This window comes from Pseudorasbora parva, chromosome 17 (genome assembly GCF_024679245.1).
Source record: "Pseudorasbora parva isolate DD20220531a chromosome 17, ASM2467924v1, whole genome shotgun sequence".
Taxonomy (NCBI): Eukaryota; Metazoa; Chordata; class Actinopteri; order Cypriniformes; family Gobionidae; genus Pseudorasbora; species Pseudorasbora parva.
In genome coordinates this window covers 1,882,541-1,897,540 of record NC_090188.1, presented here as the reverse complement: position 1 = coordinate 1,897,540, position 15,000 = coordinate 1,882,541, and the positions used below count along the sequence as shown (strand labels likewise).

Here is a 15,000-nt window from a genome sequence, read left to right as displayed (position 1 = left end):
GTGCGTCTGATAATCTATTCAAAATATCATTCATAACGGATCGATTATAATGCACTCCTGACATAAATTAAGAAATCAATGTCACTGCAACCCAGTTTTATCATAAACATTGTTCAAATATCGAAGCTGGAGTCTTTAATCTTTCTGATGATACTGAGTTTGTCCAGATAAAGTAATATAGTGTGATGAGCAGTGAATGTTGAACAATAGTAATCTGAGGCCGTATGATCTTTGAATCGTAAGGGGTTAAAAGAGATTTAAAGTTTACTAATATTAGTCTCGAATTTCCCCAGATGAAGATAATTTTGCTATGCTATGATGTTGTAGATGGACCGTTTTGAGAATACTTCTCTGTAGCGCCTCTTTTGACGACGTCCACTCGCTTTAGCCTCCTCATCCACAGGTTTTGCTGGATATATTTACTTTTTTCTGAAGGAAATCGATACAATCCTACAGCTTTTGCTGTATATCTGACGGCGCAACCCCAAACACAACACGTTTTCATCATAGTTTCAACTTTAATCAACGACAATGTTCTTAAATATGTAAGTGGTCAGTAGAAGCCGCTCGCGTTCTGCCACCCGGAAGTATCTTGAGGCGATTGTTTACAAACATTCTGAAATGCCGTATAAAAGCACCAATCAGAGAACTGACATTAAAGGGATAGTTCACCCAATAATGAAAATTAGATGTTTATCTGCTGACCGACAGCACATCCAACATGTAGGTGTGTTTGTTTCTTCAGGGGAACACAAAGGAAGATTTTTAACTCAACCGTTGCTGTGTGTCGGTCATATAATGATGTGAATGGGGAACGATTCTATGAGAGCAAAAAAACAACATGCTTAGACAACACACACACACAGACACACACACCCTGCTGCTCCTGACGACACACTGATGTCTTAAGACACGAACCGATCGGTTTCTGTGAGAAACACAACAGTATTTATGTTATGTTTTTTACCTCATATTCAGACCAATCTCATCTAGTGTTCCCATTCGCTATTACTTCCGTCTGGTGAGGTCAAACTGGCGCGATCATAGATATATTTACATATTCCTCATTAGTGCCTGCGCAGATCGATCAAATGAGGCATCTACATATTATATATCTACGATCACGTCCGTTTGACCTTACCAGATGGAAGTTATAGACAATAGGAACACTAGATGAGACTCGTTGGATACGAGGTAAAAAAAATAACATAAATACTGTTGTGTTTCTCACAGAATCAGATCGGTTCGTGTCTTAAGACATCAGTGTGTCGTCAGGAGCAGCAGGGTTTGTGTGTGGGTTGTCTAAGCATGTTTTTGTTTTACTCTCATAGAGTTGTTCCCCATTCACATCATTATGACCGACACACAGCAACGGTTGAGTTAAAAATCTTCATTTGTGTTCTCCTGAAGAAACAAACACGCCTACATGTTGGATGTGCTGGCGGTCAGCAGATGAACATCACATTTCCATTTTTGGGTGAACTATCCCTTTAAAGAAGAGAGGCACTGATGCATCACAATTACAGTGAAGTGATTTTTAAGTGCTGTGTGTGTGTGTGTGTGTGTGTGTGTGTGTGTGTGTGTGTGTGTGTGTGTGTGTGTGTGTGTGTGTGTGTGTGTGTGTGTGTGTGTGTGTGTGTGTGTGTGTATTCGCTGACGTTTGGTTGGGCTTCTGTAGATGCGGACACACCTGAATTCACCCTTGTTGCTACTGACCCTCTCGGCCGAGCAGTACAGCGCCGTCGTCTCCAAAACCACGATCTCCATGCCGATTGAGCTGTTGCCACGGGAACTGGTCACGTGACACTGCCAATTACCGGAAACGCCGACATCAATGTTGGACAGGATGAGCTCGCTGCGAGACGGGGGTGAGACGACACTGAGTCACACTTCAACATGAGCAAATTTAACAGACTCAGTCTCACCAAATAGCCCTGACATGATGCACATTTTCTAAGTGCATCAACACTTATGATATTGAGCACCAACGAAAACCAGACTAAGGTTATTAGGTATCATACATATTCAGCTCAGAATTATTATTATTATTTTTACAATGCTAGATAGTCCAATAGTTATTGTTCCTTTGTTTCTACAACATTTTCCAGGGAAACATTGATGGACGTGAACGATTCATGCATGCAAACGCTAGCAGTGGAATAGTAAGTGGCTCTGTGAGCGCGCTCAAATCTTTCACAGTAAAAATGATTAGAGGCTCAGAGAGAGAGACAGTGACTGCTCAAGCCCGTAATCCCTCACACACACACACACACACACACACACACACGCAACACACACACATGCAACACACACACATACGTCTTTGTGGGGACTCTACATGGACATAATGGCTTTTATACTGTGCAAACTGTATAGTTTCTCCCCTTACACTATCCCTACCCTTAAACCTTCCCATTACACACACACACACACACACACACACACACACACACAAAACTTACTGCATTTTTACATCTTTATAAGCTTTTTTCCTAATGGGAACCTTAATATAGGGCCCCACGGTGACACGAGTCAGTGTGCATTCAGTTTGAAGTCCCCTGAACATGAACACACACACACACAAACACACACACACACACACACACACACACACACACACACACACACACACACACACACACACACACACACACACACACACACAAAGCACCAACAAAAGTATTTACAGAAATAACTAGCCAGGTTGTTGCTACTGTATGTGGTTGCTGGGGTTTGTTGTCAGGGTGTTTCTATGTGGTTGCCAGAGTGTGCTAGGCAGTTGCTATGTGGTTGCTAGGATGTGCTAGGTGGTTGCCAGGGTGTTTCTATGTGTAAGCTAGGCTGTTGCTTTTTGGTTGTGAGGGTGTGCTAGGTTGTTGCTGGGGTGTTTAAGTTGGTTGCAAGGGTGTTGCCATGTGGTTGCCAGGGAGTGCTAGGTAGTTCCAGTGGTGTTGTTATATGGTTGCTAGGGTGTTGTTAGGTGGCTGCTTACTGGCCCAACAAGTTAAGAGTCCACCAAAAATAATTACTAAAATTACTAGCCAGGGTGTTGCTACTGTATGTGGTTGCTGGGGTTAGTTGCTATGTCTTTGCCAGGGAGTTAGGTAGTTGCCAGGTGGTTGCCAGGGTGTTTCTATGTAGTTGCTAGAGTGTGCTAGGTGGTTACCAGGCTGTTTCTATGTGGTTGCTAGGTTGTGCTAGATGGTTGCCACTGTGTTTTTAAATGTTATCTAGGATGTTGCTTTGTGGTTGTTAGGGCGTGCTAGGTGGTTGCTGGAGTGTGCTATATAGTTGCAAGGGTGTTAAGTGCTAAGGTGTGCTAGCCTAGGTAGTTCCAGTAGTGTTGTCAGGGTGTTGCTAGGTCACTGCTTACTGGCCCAACAAGATAAGAGCCAACTTCAGAGTCTCTATGTTATAATTTGGGTTTTTTCAGTAAAAAAATTGGGAGGGGGTACACAATTCACCATTAAATGCCAATTATGTCATACATACGTCAATAGAAATTTCAACTTTCAATGAAGCATTAAAGGGTTACTTCAGTGATTTATCATTAAGCTTTGTATTTAAACTGGGTCATTAATGTAGTAGAAATGTGAAACCATTTTTGAATTTGTGCCTTTTAGACTGAGAATAGACAGAAAATGTACTTTTATCTCATGGGGACGAAGGACAACAACTCCCAGAATGCATTTGCTTCACTGCCCTACGAGGCCACTCCCAAAGCCGCTGCTACTGGATCACTGGCTCACTTTCCCACCGCGTTCATCTTCATACAATTCAGTTAGAGAACAGACACTACAATTAAAAACTGAACGTGTCTGTTCAATACAATGTGAGTGAGCCGAGCGAGAGTCACGGCACAAACGCAGCAAGATTACATTCATCAGGAGAGCTGAGGTAAGCGCGGGCGCGTCAGTCACTCACAGCACGTGTTCGGTCTGGAGCGTTTTCACTTCATGCCTTTGGAAGCTTAAAGGGATAGTTTACCCAAAAATGAAAATTTGATGTTTATCTGCTGACCCCCAGCCCATCCAACATGTAGGTGTGTTTGTTTCTTCAGTAGAACACAAATTAACATTTTTAACTAAACGACACATTGATTTGTTAAGACACGAACCGATCGGTTTCTGTGAGAAACACAACAGTATTCATGTTATTTTTTTACCTCATATCCGACAAGTTTCATCAAGTTTTCCCATCGGCTGCAACTTCCGTTAGGTGAGGTCAAATAGCGGCGCGATCATAGACATATATTATGTAGATGCCTCATTCAACCGATCAGCGCAGGCACTAATGAGGAATCTATATATATATGATCGTGCCAGTTTTTGACCTCATCAGACGGAAGTTGCAGCCGATGGGAAAACTTGATGAGACTCGTCTGGTTAAAAAAAAATATATATATACTCTTGTGTTTCTCACAGAAACCGATCGGTTCGTGTCTTAAGACATCAGTGGGCCCTATCTTGCACCCAGCGTAATTGACTTTGTACACCGCCGCATGTGTCATTCCTATTTTGCCCCCGCACAAAGCGCGCTTTTCCCTCCACAGAAGCACGTCACTAAACTAGTGAATGAACTTGCGCTCCCTGGGCGGTTCAGCGCAAAAAAGGAGGCGTGTTCCGGCGCAAACAATCCCTGGAGCTATTTTGCTGTTCCATTAAACAGTTGCGCCACTGACCAGAAAAAACCTCGTCTAAAGTCAGCGGCGCGTTGTTCATTCTGCTATTTTAAGGGCGCATGCTTGACCATAATGTATAGCGTGCACAACGCGCAGACACTTTGCTCATGAAACACAGATGCAACAGTTATTTTTGGAAATCATACATTGTTACACTAAAAAAAAAATAATAATAACACATTGTGGTGTGCCATGAAGATGTGAAAAAATAGGAATAAAACTCGCTTACAAATTATTCAGGCTTATTGTAGTAATTAAGGATCAGACCTGTTTGCCCAATAGTGGCAAGACATATCTGAATATGAGGACATCTGACAAATTGGTTTGTCCGTCAAGAACCAGGAAAAAAAAAAGATCGACTGAAAAACTGAAAAAACTGTTTAACCGACGCTATTTTGGGTGGGTTTCTCCCATCCCCATACAACACAACTCCTCTGTCTTTCACTGCTCTTACGAAAGGAAAATATATTTACCAATATATTACTTGAAATATATTTTAATAAATTGTACATATATGGAATAATATATTGATGGTATTATAAAATATATTATATATTAATGTGATATACTGCAAAATATACAAATGATTGCCGCTTTCAATATATTGCAATATATTGAAAGATATAAATATTAATTCCCATATATGTTAATATATTTCCTAATGTATTGCATGAAATTTTCCAATATACTGCGATATATTTTTGTTTCGTTAGGGCTGCTCTTACAAGAACATCAGTCTCCTCGGCTGTGAACCGCTCCTGGCGTGCGCCTGGTAAATACGCCATAATAATAGCGACCCATAAGGGAACTTGCGCAGCTGCTTTTAAAGGGAATGTTGGATGACGCTCTGATTGGTTTATTCACGTTACGCCCAAACCACACCTATGAATAATGAAGCTACTTCAGACCAACCCATTTTAGATTTGCGCCGGGCGCAAGAGCCATTTATCCCGCCGGGAAAATAGCAACAGCGCCGAGACCCGCCCACAAAGTTACTCGCGCTTCGGCTTTGACACTTGCGTTTCAGATCGTTAAAATAGAGCCCAATGTGTCGTCAGGAGCAGCAGGGTTTGTGTGCATGTTGCCTAAGCATGTTTTTTTTGTTTTCATGTTTTGCTCTCATAGAATTGTTCCCCATTCACATCATTATATGACCGACACACAGCAACGGTTGAGTTAAAAATCTTCATTTGTGTTCTCCTGAAGAAACAAACACACCTACATGTTGGATGCACTTTAACTTTCATAGGAATTAATTTGAGAAGTTGAAACCCTCACTTTGCTCCGCACCGCTCCATTTACATGAATGAGTGAGATCCCACCCCCACTGGACGGGTTGAAAACATGCAGAAATAGCTCCCTCTACTGGCTGTAGTCTTTAGCCTCTGGCCAAAAATAAAATAAAATGCATAAATCTCTCGTCTCAGGTGGATATGGGGGGGAAGCACGATCATTCGAATATACTCCCAGATTTCTACTGATACAAAGCTTAATACTAAATCGCTGAAGTAACCCTTTAATATCCAGAGTGCAATGTTGCCCCATTTAGTATCTGTTTGGGAGATTATCCAGGTAAAACACATAAATCACCCTGATGAGCGGATGATGTCTGATTATGGCACATTCTTCTTCTTGCACTTAGATCCCTGATTAACGACCTTGGACCCTCAGACCAGCCCGCGGCAGCACTAGAGACTGACCCATCTGTGGTGCATATGGCTCGGTTTGAAGAGAATGCGGTCTCTGTGGCGCGAAGCAGAGCTTTGTGGTCCGGCAGCTGTGCTTGTGCCCCGTTAAACTGGCAACCACACGCCAAAAATAACCCAGTGCTTCCCCTACAGAGACACAAGTGATGATGCTCCACGCTCATTTGATACCACACAAGCAGAAATATGCACAACAAACACAAACAACTCAATAAACGTCTTCTGTTGTGTTACACAAAATCAACAAATAATCAGGATTAGAACAACATGAGGGTGAGTAAATGTAATTTAATCTCTTTAATATTTCAATTATTGCTGCTATACACGGGTGATGTTAAATATAGAGCAGACCGGATAGTAACACCATTTCTAACCACCTACAACATTTTAGAAACCACATAGCAACATCCTGGCAACCACCCATAACATATTAGCAACCACAGCAACAACACTGTAAAAAATTATATGTTCAATAAATTATGACAACATGTGTTTTTACATTGTTTTAACTCATCAAAATAAGTTAAGAAATGCTAAACTTGTTTTTATTAGTTATACAAGATGTAACAATTTTTTTAAAGTCAGTTTTGTAACAGCATAGCAACACCCTGGCAACCATGCATAACACATATGTAACAGCATAGCAACACCCTGGCAACTACACATAACACATTAGCAACACTTTGGTAACCACACACAACATTTTCAACCACACAAAACACATTAGCAACCACATAGAACACCCTGGCAACCACACAACATTTGCAAACACAACACTCTGGTAACCACACACAACATTTACAACCACAAAAACCCCAAGACATCACCCAAAAGACATAGGAAACTGCATAGCAACACCCTGGCAACACACACAACACATTGGTAACAGCATAGCAAAGACCCTGGCAACCACATCGCAACACCCTGACAACCCCTTACAACATTTGTAACCACATAGCAACACCCTGACAAACACCCATAACACATTAGCAACAAAATAGCAACACTCTGGTAACCACAAAAATGACATTAGCAACCACTTAATAACACCCTTACAGCCACACACAACATTTACAACCACAACAACACCCTGACATCACCCACAAGACATAGGCAACTGCATAGCAACACCCTGGCAACACACAACACATTTATAACAGCATAGCAACACCCTGGCAACCACATAGTAACAACATGACAATGTCATACAACATTTGCAACTACATAGTAACACCCTGGCAAACACCCGTAACATATTAGAAACCACATAGTAACACCCTGGCAAACACCCGTAACATATTAGCAACCACATAACAACACTCTGGTAACCACACACACGACATTAGCAACCACTTAATAACACCCTTACAACCACACACAACATTTACAACCACAACAACACCCTGACATCACCCACAAGACATAGGCAACTGCATAGCAACACACTTGCAACACACACAACACATTTATAACAGCATAGCAACACCCTGGCAACCACATAGTAACACCATGACAATGTCATACAACATTTGCAACTACATAGTAACAACCTGGCAAACACCCGTAACATATTAGAAACCACATAGCAACACTCTGGGAACCACACACAACATTAGCAACCACTTAATAACACCCTTACAACCACACACAACATTTACAACCACAACAACACCCTGACATCACCCACAAGACATAGGCAACTGCATAGCAACACCCTGGCAACACACACAACACATTTATAACAGCATAGCAACACCCTGGCAACCACATAGTAACACCCTGACAACATCATACAACATTTGCAACTACATAGTAACACCCTGGCAACACACACAACACATTTGTAACAGCATAGCAACACCTTGACAACCACATACAATATTTGCAACCACATAGCAACACCCTGGCAAACACCCGTAACACATTAACAACCACAGAAGCACCATGGCATACACATAACAACAATGTAATCATAATTGCAGTGAGTTTTAGATACACTACTCAAATTTTCTTCAAAATAAAATAAAATATTCTGTGTGTCCAAACAAGCGTGGAACAAACATCAGTGAGAACACAAAGATCCACAGACACACACACAGTGACCTACATTCACACAACAATGCTCTATTATCCAGCCATCCACAATCATCTCCAAACGCTTCACTAGCAGCATTCTCAATCGTGCGCTGGTATTTCTCATTCTGAGGATAATAACAGGCCTGTGAGTGTGTAAGTCAGGGGGCTTCACTGACGGATGAATATTTCAAAACCCAGAGCATGAATAGTGCTGCCCACTATAGAGACTCTCTTCCAGTCAGTATCACTGAAGCTTGAACAACAACAAGAGCAGGTAAATAAACATGAAATATTAATGAAACATTGAATACTAAAAGGACACAAATGCACTCAGGAACATTTTTTCACTCTAGTGTTTGATGAAATGTATTTATTTAGTAGATCTAAAAGCAACTTGCAGTGACCCTTAGGAATCAAACCCATGACTTTAGTTTTGAGTGCCACAATCGACCGGCTGAGCTTGCAGAATGACCTTTGTTTTTACATTCACATTGTAATATTAGATTTTTAGTTTGTTTTTTAGCAAAACTGGACAGTTAAAGGAGACCTATTATGCTAAATTCACTTTTATAAGGTGTTGCGTGTCAACAGTGTGAGAACAACCAGCATAAAATGATAAAAATCCACTCACTCGTGTTTTACAATTCCCATAAATTAAAAGCAGTCTCTTCAAATGAGCTGATTCAGACTTCCCCCTACAATGACATCATTGTAGGGAGAAGCCCCGCCCACAGTGGTGACAATCTGCCTCATTAGCATAGACACAGCCCTAAATGAGAAGCACAGAGTCTGCCATTTCTGTATCCTCACTATAGCAGCTGGAGTTGTACAATGCCTGCGCTAAAGAGGCATTGGGAATGTTATGTTTTGGGATGTAACAATACAGATCTGCCATCTGAGTCGCTGAGGATGGTGATTCAATTTCATTTTTGAAGGAAATTCCCCAAAAACTCTTCATTTTGCGGCAGACTGCTTAACATACGAGAGTCTTTTCCACGCTGGATTTTCAAAAAGGTTGATTCTGAACGTTTCTGACATTTTATGTGCGTGAGATTGTCCAGTTTTGTTGTTGCCGGTATGCTTGAGCATGAGCTCTTGAAGCTCCTCCCTCTTCTTGAAGGGGGCGGAGAGCAGCAGCTCATTAGCATTTAAGGGACACACACACAAACGGCTAATTTTTGCTCACCCTCTAAAAGGGGCAATTTTAACATGCTGTAAAATAATCATCTTTTAATTCACTTCACAGACACATTCTGGGGACACCTGAGACTTATTTTACATGTTGTAAAAAGGGGCATAATGAGATTTTAACATGTGTATGTTCTTTGCAAGGTGTGAAGCAGAATATAAAATGATGACAACATCCATATGATCCCATGTTCAATAAACAGTTAATTAACATAACTTATGATAATAATCATAAATGTGTGTTGATCATTAAATCCTCATCTGAGAATGATTAGTGAAGGATCATGTGACACTGAAGACTGGAGTAATGATGATAAATTCAGCTTTGATCACAGGAATAAATCACACTTTACTATATATTCACATAGAAAACTATGTTAAATTGTAAATATATTTAAAAATTTGTACTGTATTTTGGATCAAATAAATGCAGCCTTAATTAGCAGAGACTAGTATACACTATATTGCCAGAAGTATTGGGCCGCCCCTCCAGATCCCTGAGTTCAGGTGTTCAGTCTCTTCATGGCCACAGGTGTATAACTAAGTCCAATAAGTCCATTCCTGACATTTCCTCACTACTAAATATTCCACGCTCAACTGTTAGTGGGATTATAACAAAGTGAAGCGATTAGGAACAACAGCAACTCAGCCACGAAGTGAAATCCCAGAGTGGGGTCAGCGCATGCTGAGGGTCACAGTGCGCAGAAGTCTCCAACTTTCTGCAGAGTCAACAGCTCCAGACCTCCAGACTTCTGTGGCCTTCAGATGAGCTCAAGAACAGCGGAGAGAGCTTCATGGAATGGGTTTCCATGGCCGAGCAACTCATCCAAGCCTTACATCACCAAGAGCAATGCAAACGTGGGATGCAGTGGAGTAAAGCAGCCGCCACTGGACTCTAGAGCAGTGAGACGTGTTCTCTGAGCGACCAATCACGCTTCAGTCTGACAATCCCATGGACGAGTCTGGGTTTGGCGGTCGCCAGGAGAACGGGACTTGCCTGACTGCATTGTGCCAAGTGTAGAGTTTGGTGGAGGGGGGATTATGAGGTGTTGGGGGTTGTTTTTCAGAAGTTGGCCCCTTAGTTCCAGTGAAAGGAACTCTTAATGCTTCACCAAGACATTTTGAACAATTTCATGCTCCCAACTTTGTGGGATCAGTTTGTGGACGGCCCCTTCCTGTCCCAACATGACTGCGCTCCAGTGCACAAAGCGTCGGTCCATAAAGACATGGATGAGGAGTTTGGTGTGGAGGAACTTGACTGGCCTGCACAGAGTCCTGAGCTCAACCCGATAGAACAGCTTTGGGATGAATTAGAGCGGAGACTGAGAGCCAGGCCTTCTCGTCCAACATCAGTGCCTGACCTCACAAATGAGCTTCTAGAAGAATGGGCAAAAATCCCCATAAACACACTCCTAAACCTTGAGGAAAGCCTTCCCAGAAGAGCTGAAGCTGTTAGAGCTGCAAAGGGTGGGCCGACTCCATATTAAACCCTACGGATTGACTATGGGACGGCATTAATATCTGAATAAACTAGTCTTCTGAAAGTTTCTACACTATCAATTTTGAGAACTAAAACAATCCTTTTAAACATTTACATTCCAAATTCTTCCATGCTCCTAGTAATGAGTTTAACATTTTATATTTTTCTTCATTTCCTCATTCAGCAGCTTCAGTGACAAGGTTTATTTGAGGATGATTTAAGGTTGATCCAAGGTTTGTCTCAGGTTTCAGCTCCACACGAGTCTATTCCATCATAAAATCCTCAAATGTTCCTCTGAAGGTTGAACAAATATTGGCTGCTTATGGAGTCTGAGGCGCCATTAGATCACAATGATGATGAAGTGAAATCTGGGTTTATAGGATTAAAGACGAGTTACACACTTGTCTGTACTGTATAAACAGCAGGTTACGCGAGACAGTCAAGAGACTGGAAAAACAATGAACTTGACAGGAGTTTATTTGAAATGTAGAAACACCGAAACACAAACACACTAAAGCAGCGAACGAATTTGACTGGAATTAGTCACTGACGTTTATTTCACTCAGTGTGTCTGTCTCTCATCTGGCTGTCCTCTGAGAAAGACACAAACCCTCATCAAACAAACAGAGCAATAATGACAAAATTAAACTCCCGTCGCCATGGTTACCAATACCACATTACATCACCCGAGAGCCAATCATCGGAGAGAACCCGAAATTGCGTAGTGAAGTCAAGATGAACTCAAAATCAACTCCATTCACTTTCTTAATCCCCTAAAGCCTGAAATATGATCATTGAACCATTACACGAAGCAGAAAAAAGTTTGCTTGTGTTTTTGCTGAGTATCATATTTGATACATCAGGCATTTATGGCTCATATAGTGAGGATAGGAGGATATTTATATACTATATATTCATATAGTATATATATTTTGGGAAAACAAAAAATATGCAATTTGGAAAAGATGCTGATACTTACATGATTTGATATGGCCGTGTAATCAATGTAACTGAATGTCAGTATAGCAGATACTTTCATAAAATGCATATAAATATCAATATCTGCTAATAACATATCTTAGTAAGATGACATTTAAAGGCTTAGTTTTAATGATCAAAGCTCTGTAGTATATTAAAACATATTATGCAATGTTTCTGGTCTTATTGTGAACAATTCAGTTCAGTGCATGCAATTTTACTGAAAAAATGATGTATATAATAACAATCAGATTTATATAACAATCCTAAAACATATTTTGCTGCTGGTATGCTGGAGCATGAGCTGTTGAAGCTCCGCCCTCTTCTTGAAAGGGGGCGTGGAGCAGCAGCTCATTAGCATTTAAAGGGACACACACAAAAACAGCACATTTTTGCTTACTCCAATTTTAACATGCTATAAAACAATTATCTGTATGGTATTTTGAGCTGAAACTTCACACACACATTCTGGGCACACCTGAGACTTATATTACATGCTGGAAAAATGGGGATAATAGGTGATGCGACAGAAAATAGAGAGAAGAATGAGAGCCGGACGCGGTTCTGAGTGTCCTCATATTCACCTGAAACACAGCAGGACAGCTGTCAATCAAACGTCACATGACCAAATACAGAACTTGAGCTGCATGGTTAATCAAAGAACAAACTCGCAATATGGCTTGGAGAAATTATCAAATAAATAAATATTCAATAAATATATGCGCTGCGTGTTTTCAGAGTGAAGTGTGGCACTGTGTTCATTTACACTTGATCCGCTGGTGTTTTCTGACATTTTAAGTGTGTGAGATTGTCCTGTTTTGTTGCTGCTGCCCTATTTTTGAAAGCAGGGGGGGTCAGCAGCTCATTAGCATTTAAAGGGACACACACAAAAATGGCGTGTTTTTGCAAAATTAGCCATTTTATCATGCTATAAAAAATAATCTTTAGGGTATTTGGGGCTGAAACTTCACACACACATTCTGGGGACATTAGCGACTTATTTGACGTTCATAAAATAATAGGTCCCCTTTAAAGCAACAATAATAATAATTATAATAACAAAAGGCAATAGTGACCCAGGACCATTGATGCATGGCAATGTTTTTCTTCCAGCATATTGGAATATGTAAAGAAATAATCATGTAAAGTAGCTCTATTGTTTTTTTTATATATAATAATATTGTTGTTATTATTAATTAATTAATTTATTTTTATTATTATTATTATTGTTATTATAATAATAATGCGTTCAATTTATATAGCGCTTTTCAAGGCACTCAAAGTGCTTTACATTGAAGGGGGGATCTCCTCAACCACCACCAATGTGCAGCACCACCTGGATGATGCGACGGCAGCCATATTGCGCCAGAACGCTCACCACACACCAGCTGATTGGTGGAGAGGAGACCGAGTGATGAAGCCAATCAGGAGAGGCGGATGATTAGGAGGCCATGATGGACAGCGGCCAATGGGCAGATTTGGCCCATTGTTATTGTTATTATTATTGACTCATCTGTTGCTTCCCCTTCCCTGTTGGTTTGATTGGATTTTATTTTGTTATATGTAAAACAAGAAGGTGAGATTTTCACATGTGTACGTTCTTTGGCGTATGTTCTTGAGTGTGAAGCAGAAAATAAAATGATGACAACACAATCCTGAAACATATTTTCATCCCTCAGGTCAAAAACACAAACGTCTAACCTGCAAACGGTCTGACCACAATGTACAGTAGTCTTAAATCAAACAATTAGCGTCACGGAAAGAGCTATGCGTGTAGTTTTCCTGAGATGTATGTCATGTGCATTGACAGTTTAATAACTGTGTACAGCAGAGCTTCATAATGGAGGCTGTATGTTTTATACTTTATATCAACCTCAATAACTCACTCCATCACCGTCGACACGCACGTTTACAGCCGAGTGTGTGTGTGTGTGTGTGTGTGATTCTGCTCTGATTAAGGGACTGGTATTTTGGTTGGCCAGTGGAGTCAGACAGGGCTGTTCCCATCTCTCTCTCTCTCTCTCTCTCTCTCTCTCTCTCTCTCTTTCTCTCTCGCCAAAGGATCTCCTCGGTGCCAAGAGCAACATTACTGTACAGGTTCCACTCGTAAAGTAGAGCACTAGCGTTTGTATGTACAAGGGGAGAGCGGCGATTAATTGAGAGGCCTAATCAGAACGAGAATGTCAACAAATCCATCATGTCCTGGCAGGAACGACTCTTAGAGTGAACAACGGAAAATAGAGAGAAGAACGAGAGCCGGACGCGGTTATGAGTGTCCTCATATTCACCTGAAACACGGCAGGACAGCTGTCAATCAAACGTCACATGACCAAAGCTGCATGGTTAATCGAAGAACAAAATGGCAGTATTCAAATAAATATATGCGCTGCGTGTTTCAGAGTGAAGCGGGGCACTGTGTTCGTTTAAACATCATCCGCTGGTGTTTTCTGATCCACACAAACTCCATTTGCTCTGAAATTGGATCCATTTGTGAACCAAACACACGCCAATCATCTTCACATACAGACCTTGCATTGAGAAGCTCTTAGCAACAGAAGACATGGTGCGGTTTTCCGTCAAAATAAGAGTTTCATCGTTTGATGTTTGAAAATGAAGATATTAAGACAGACATAATATTAGTATTGTAATTTTATAGTTGTAATGCAAAATAAAATTAATATTAAATTTTTCTCATATATATATATATATATATTACAATTTGATATTACAATAGTTTTATTTAGTATTTCATATATTTTTATTTAGTAATAATAATAATGACAATATAAGTAAGAGTTTTATGGTTTAACATTTGATAATGAAGAAATTAAGACATAGTAGTATTGTACTTTTATAGTTAATATTTAATTTTAATTTTACCATGTAAAATA

At 40.6% G+C, this 15,000-nt stretch overlaps 1 protein-coding gene across 1 annotated transcript in view; it reads right to left on the bottom strand.

Moving 5' to 3' along the window:
- Window positions 1–15,000, bottom strand: part of LOC137044903 (adhesion G protein-coupled receptor A3) — a 268,199-nt gene that overhangs the window by 192,646 nt on the left and 60,553 nt on the right. The window contains exon 9 of the mRNA XM_067421283.1: window positions 1,691–1,855. Coding sequence (XP_067277384.1) covers window positions 1,691–1,855 — 165 coding nt within the window. The remainder of the gene's footprint in view (window positions 1–1,690; window positions 1,856–15,000) is intronic.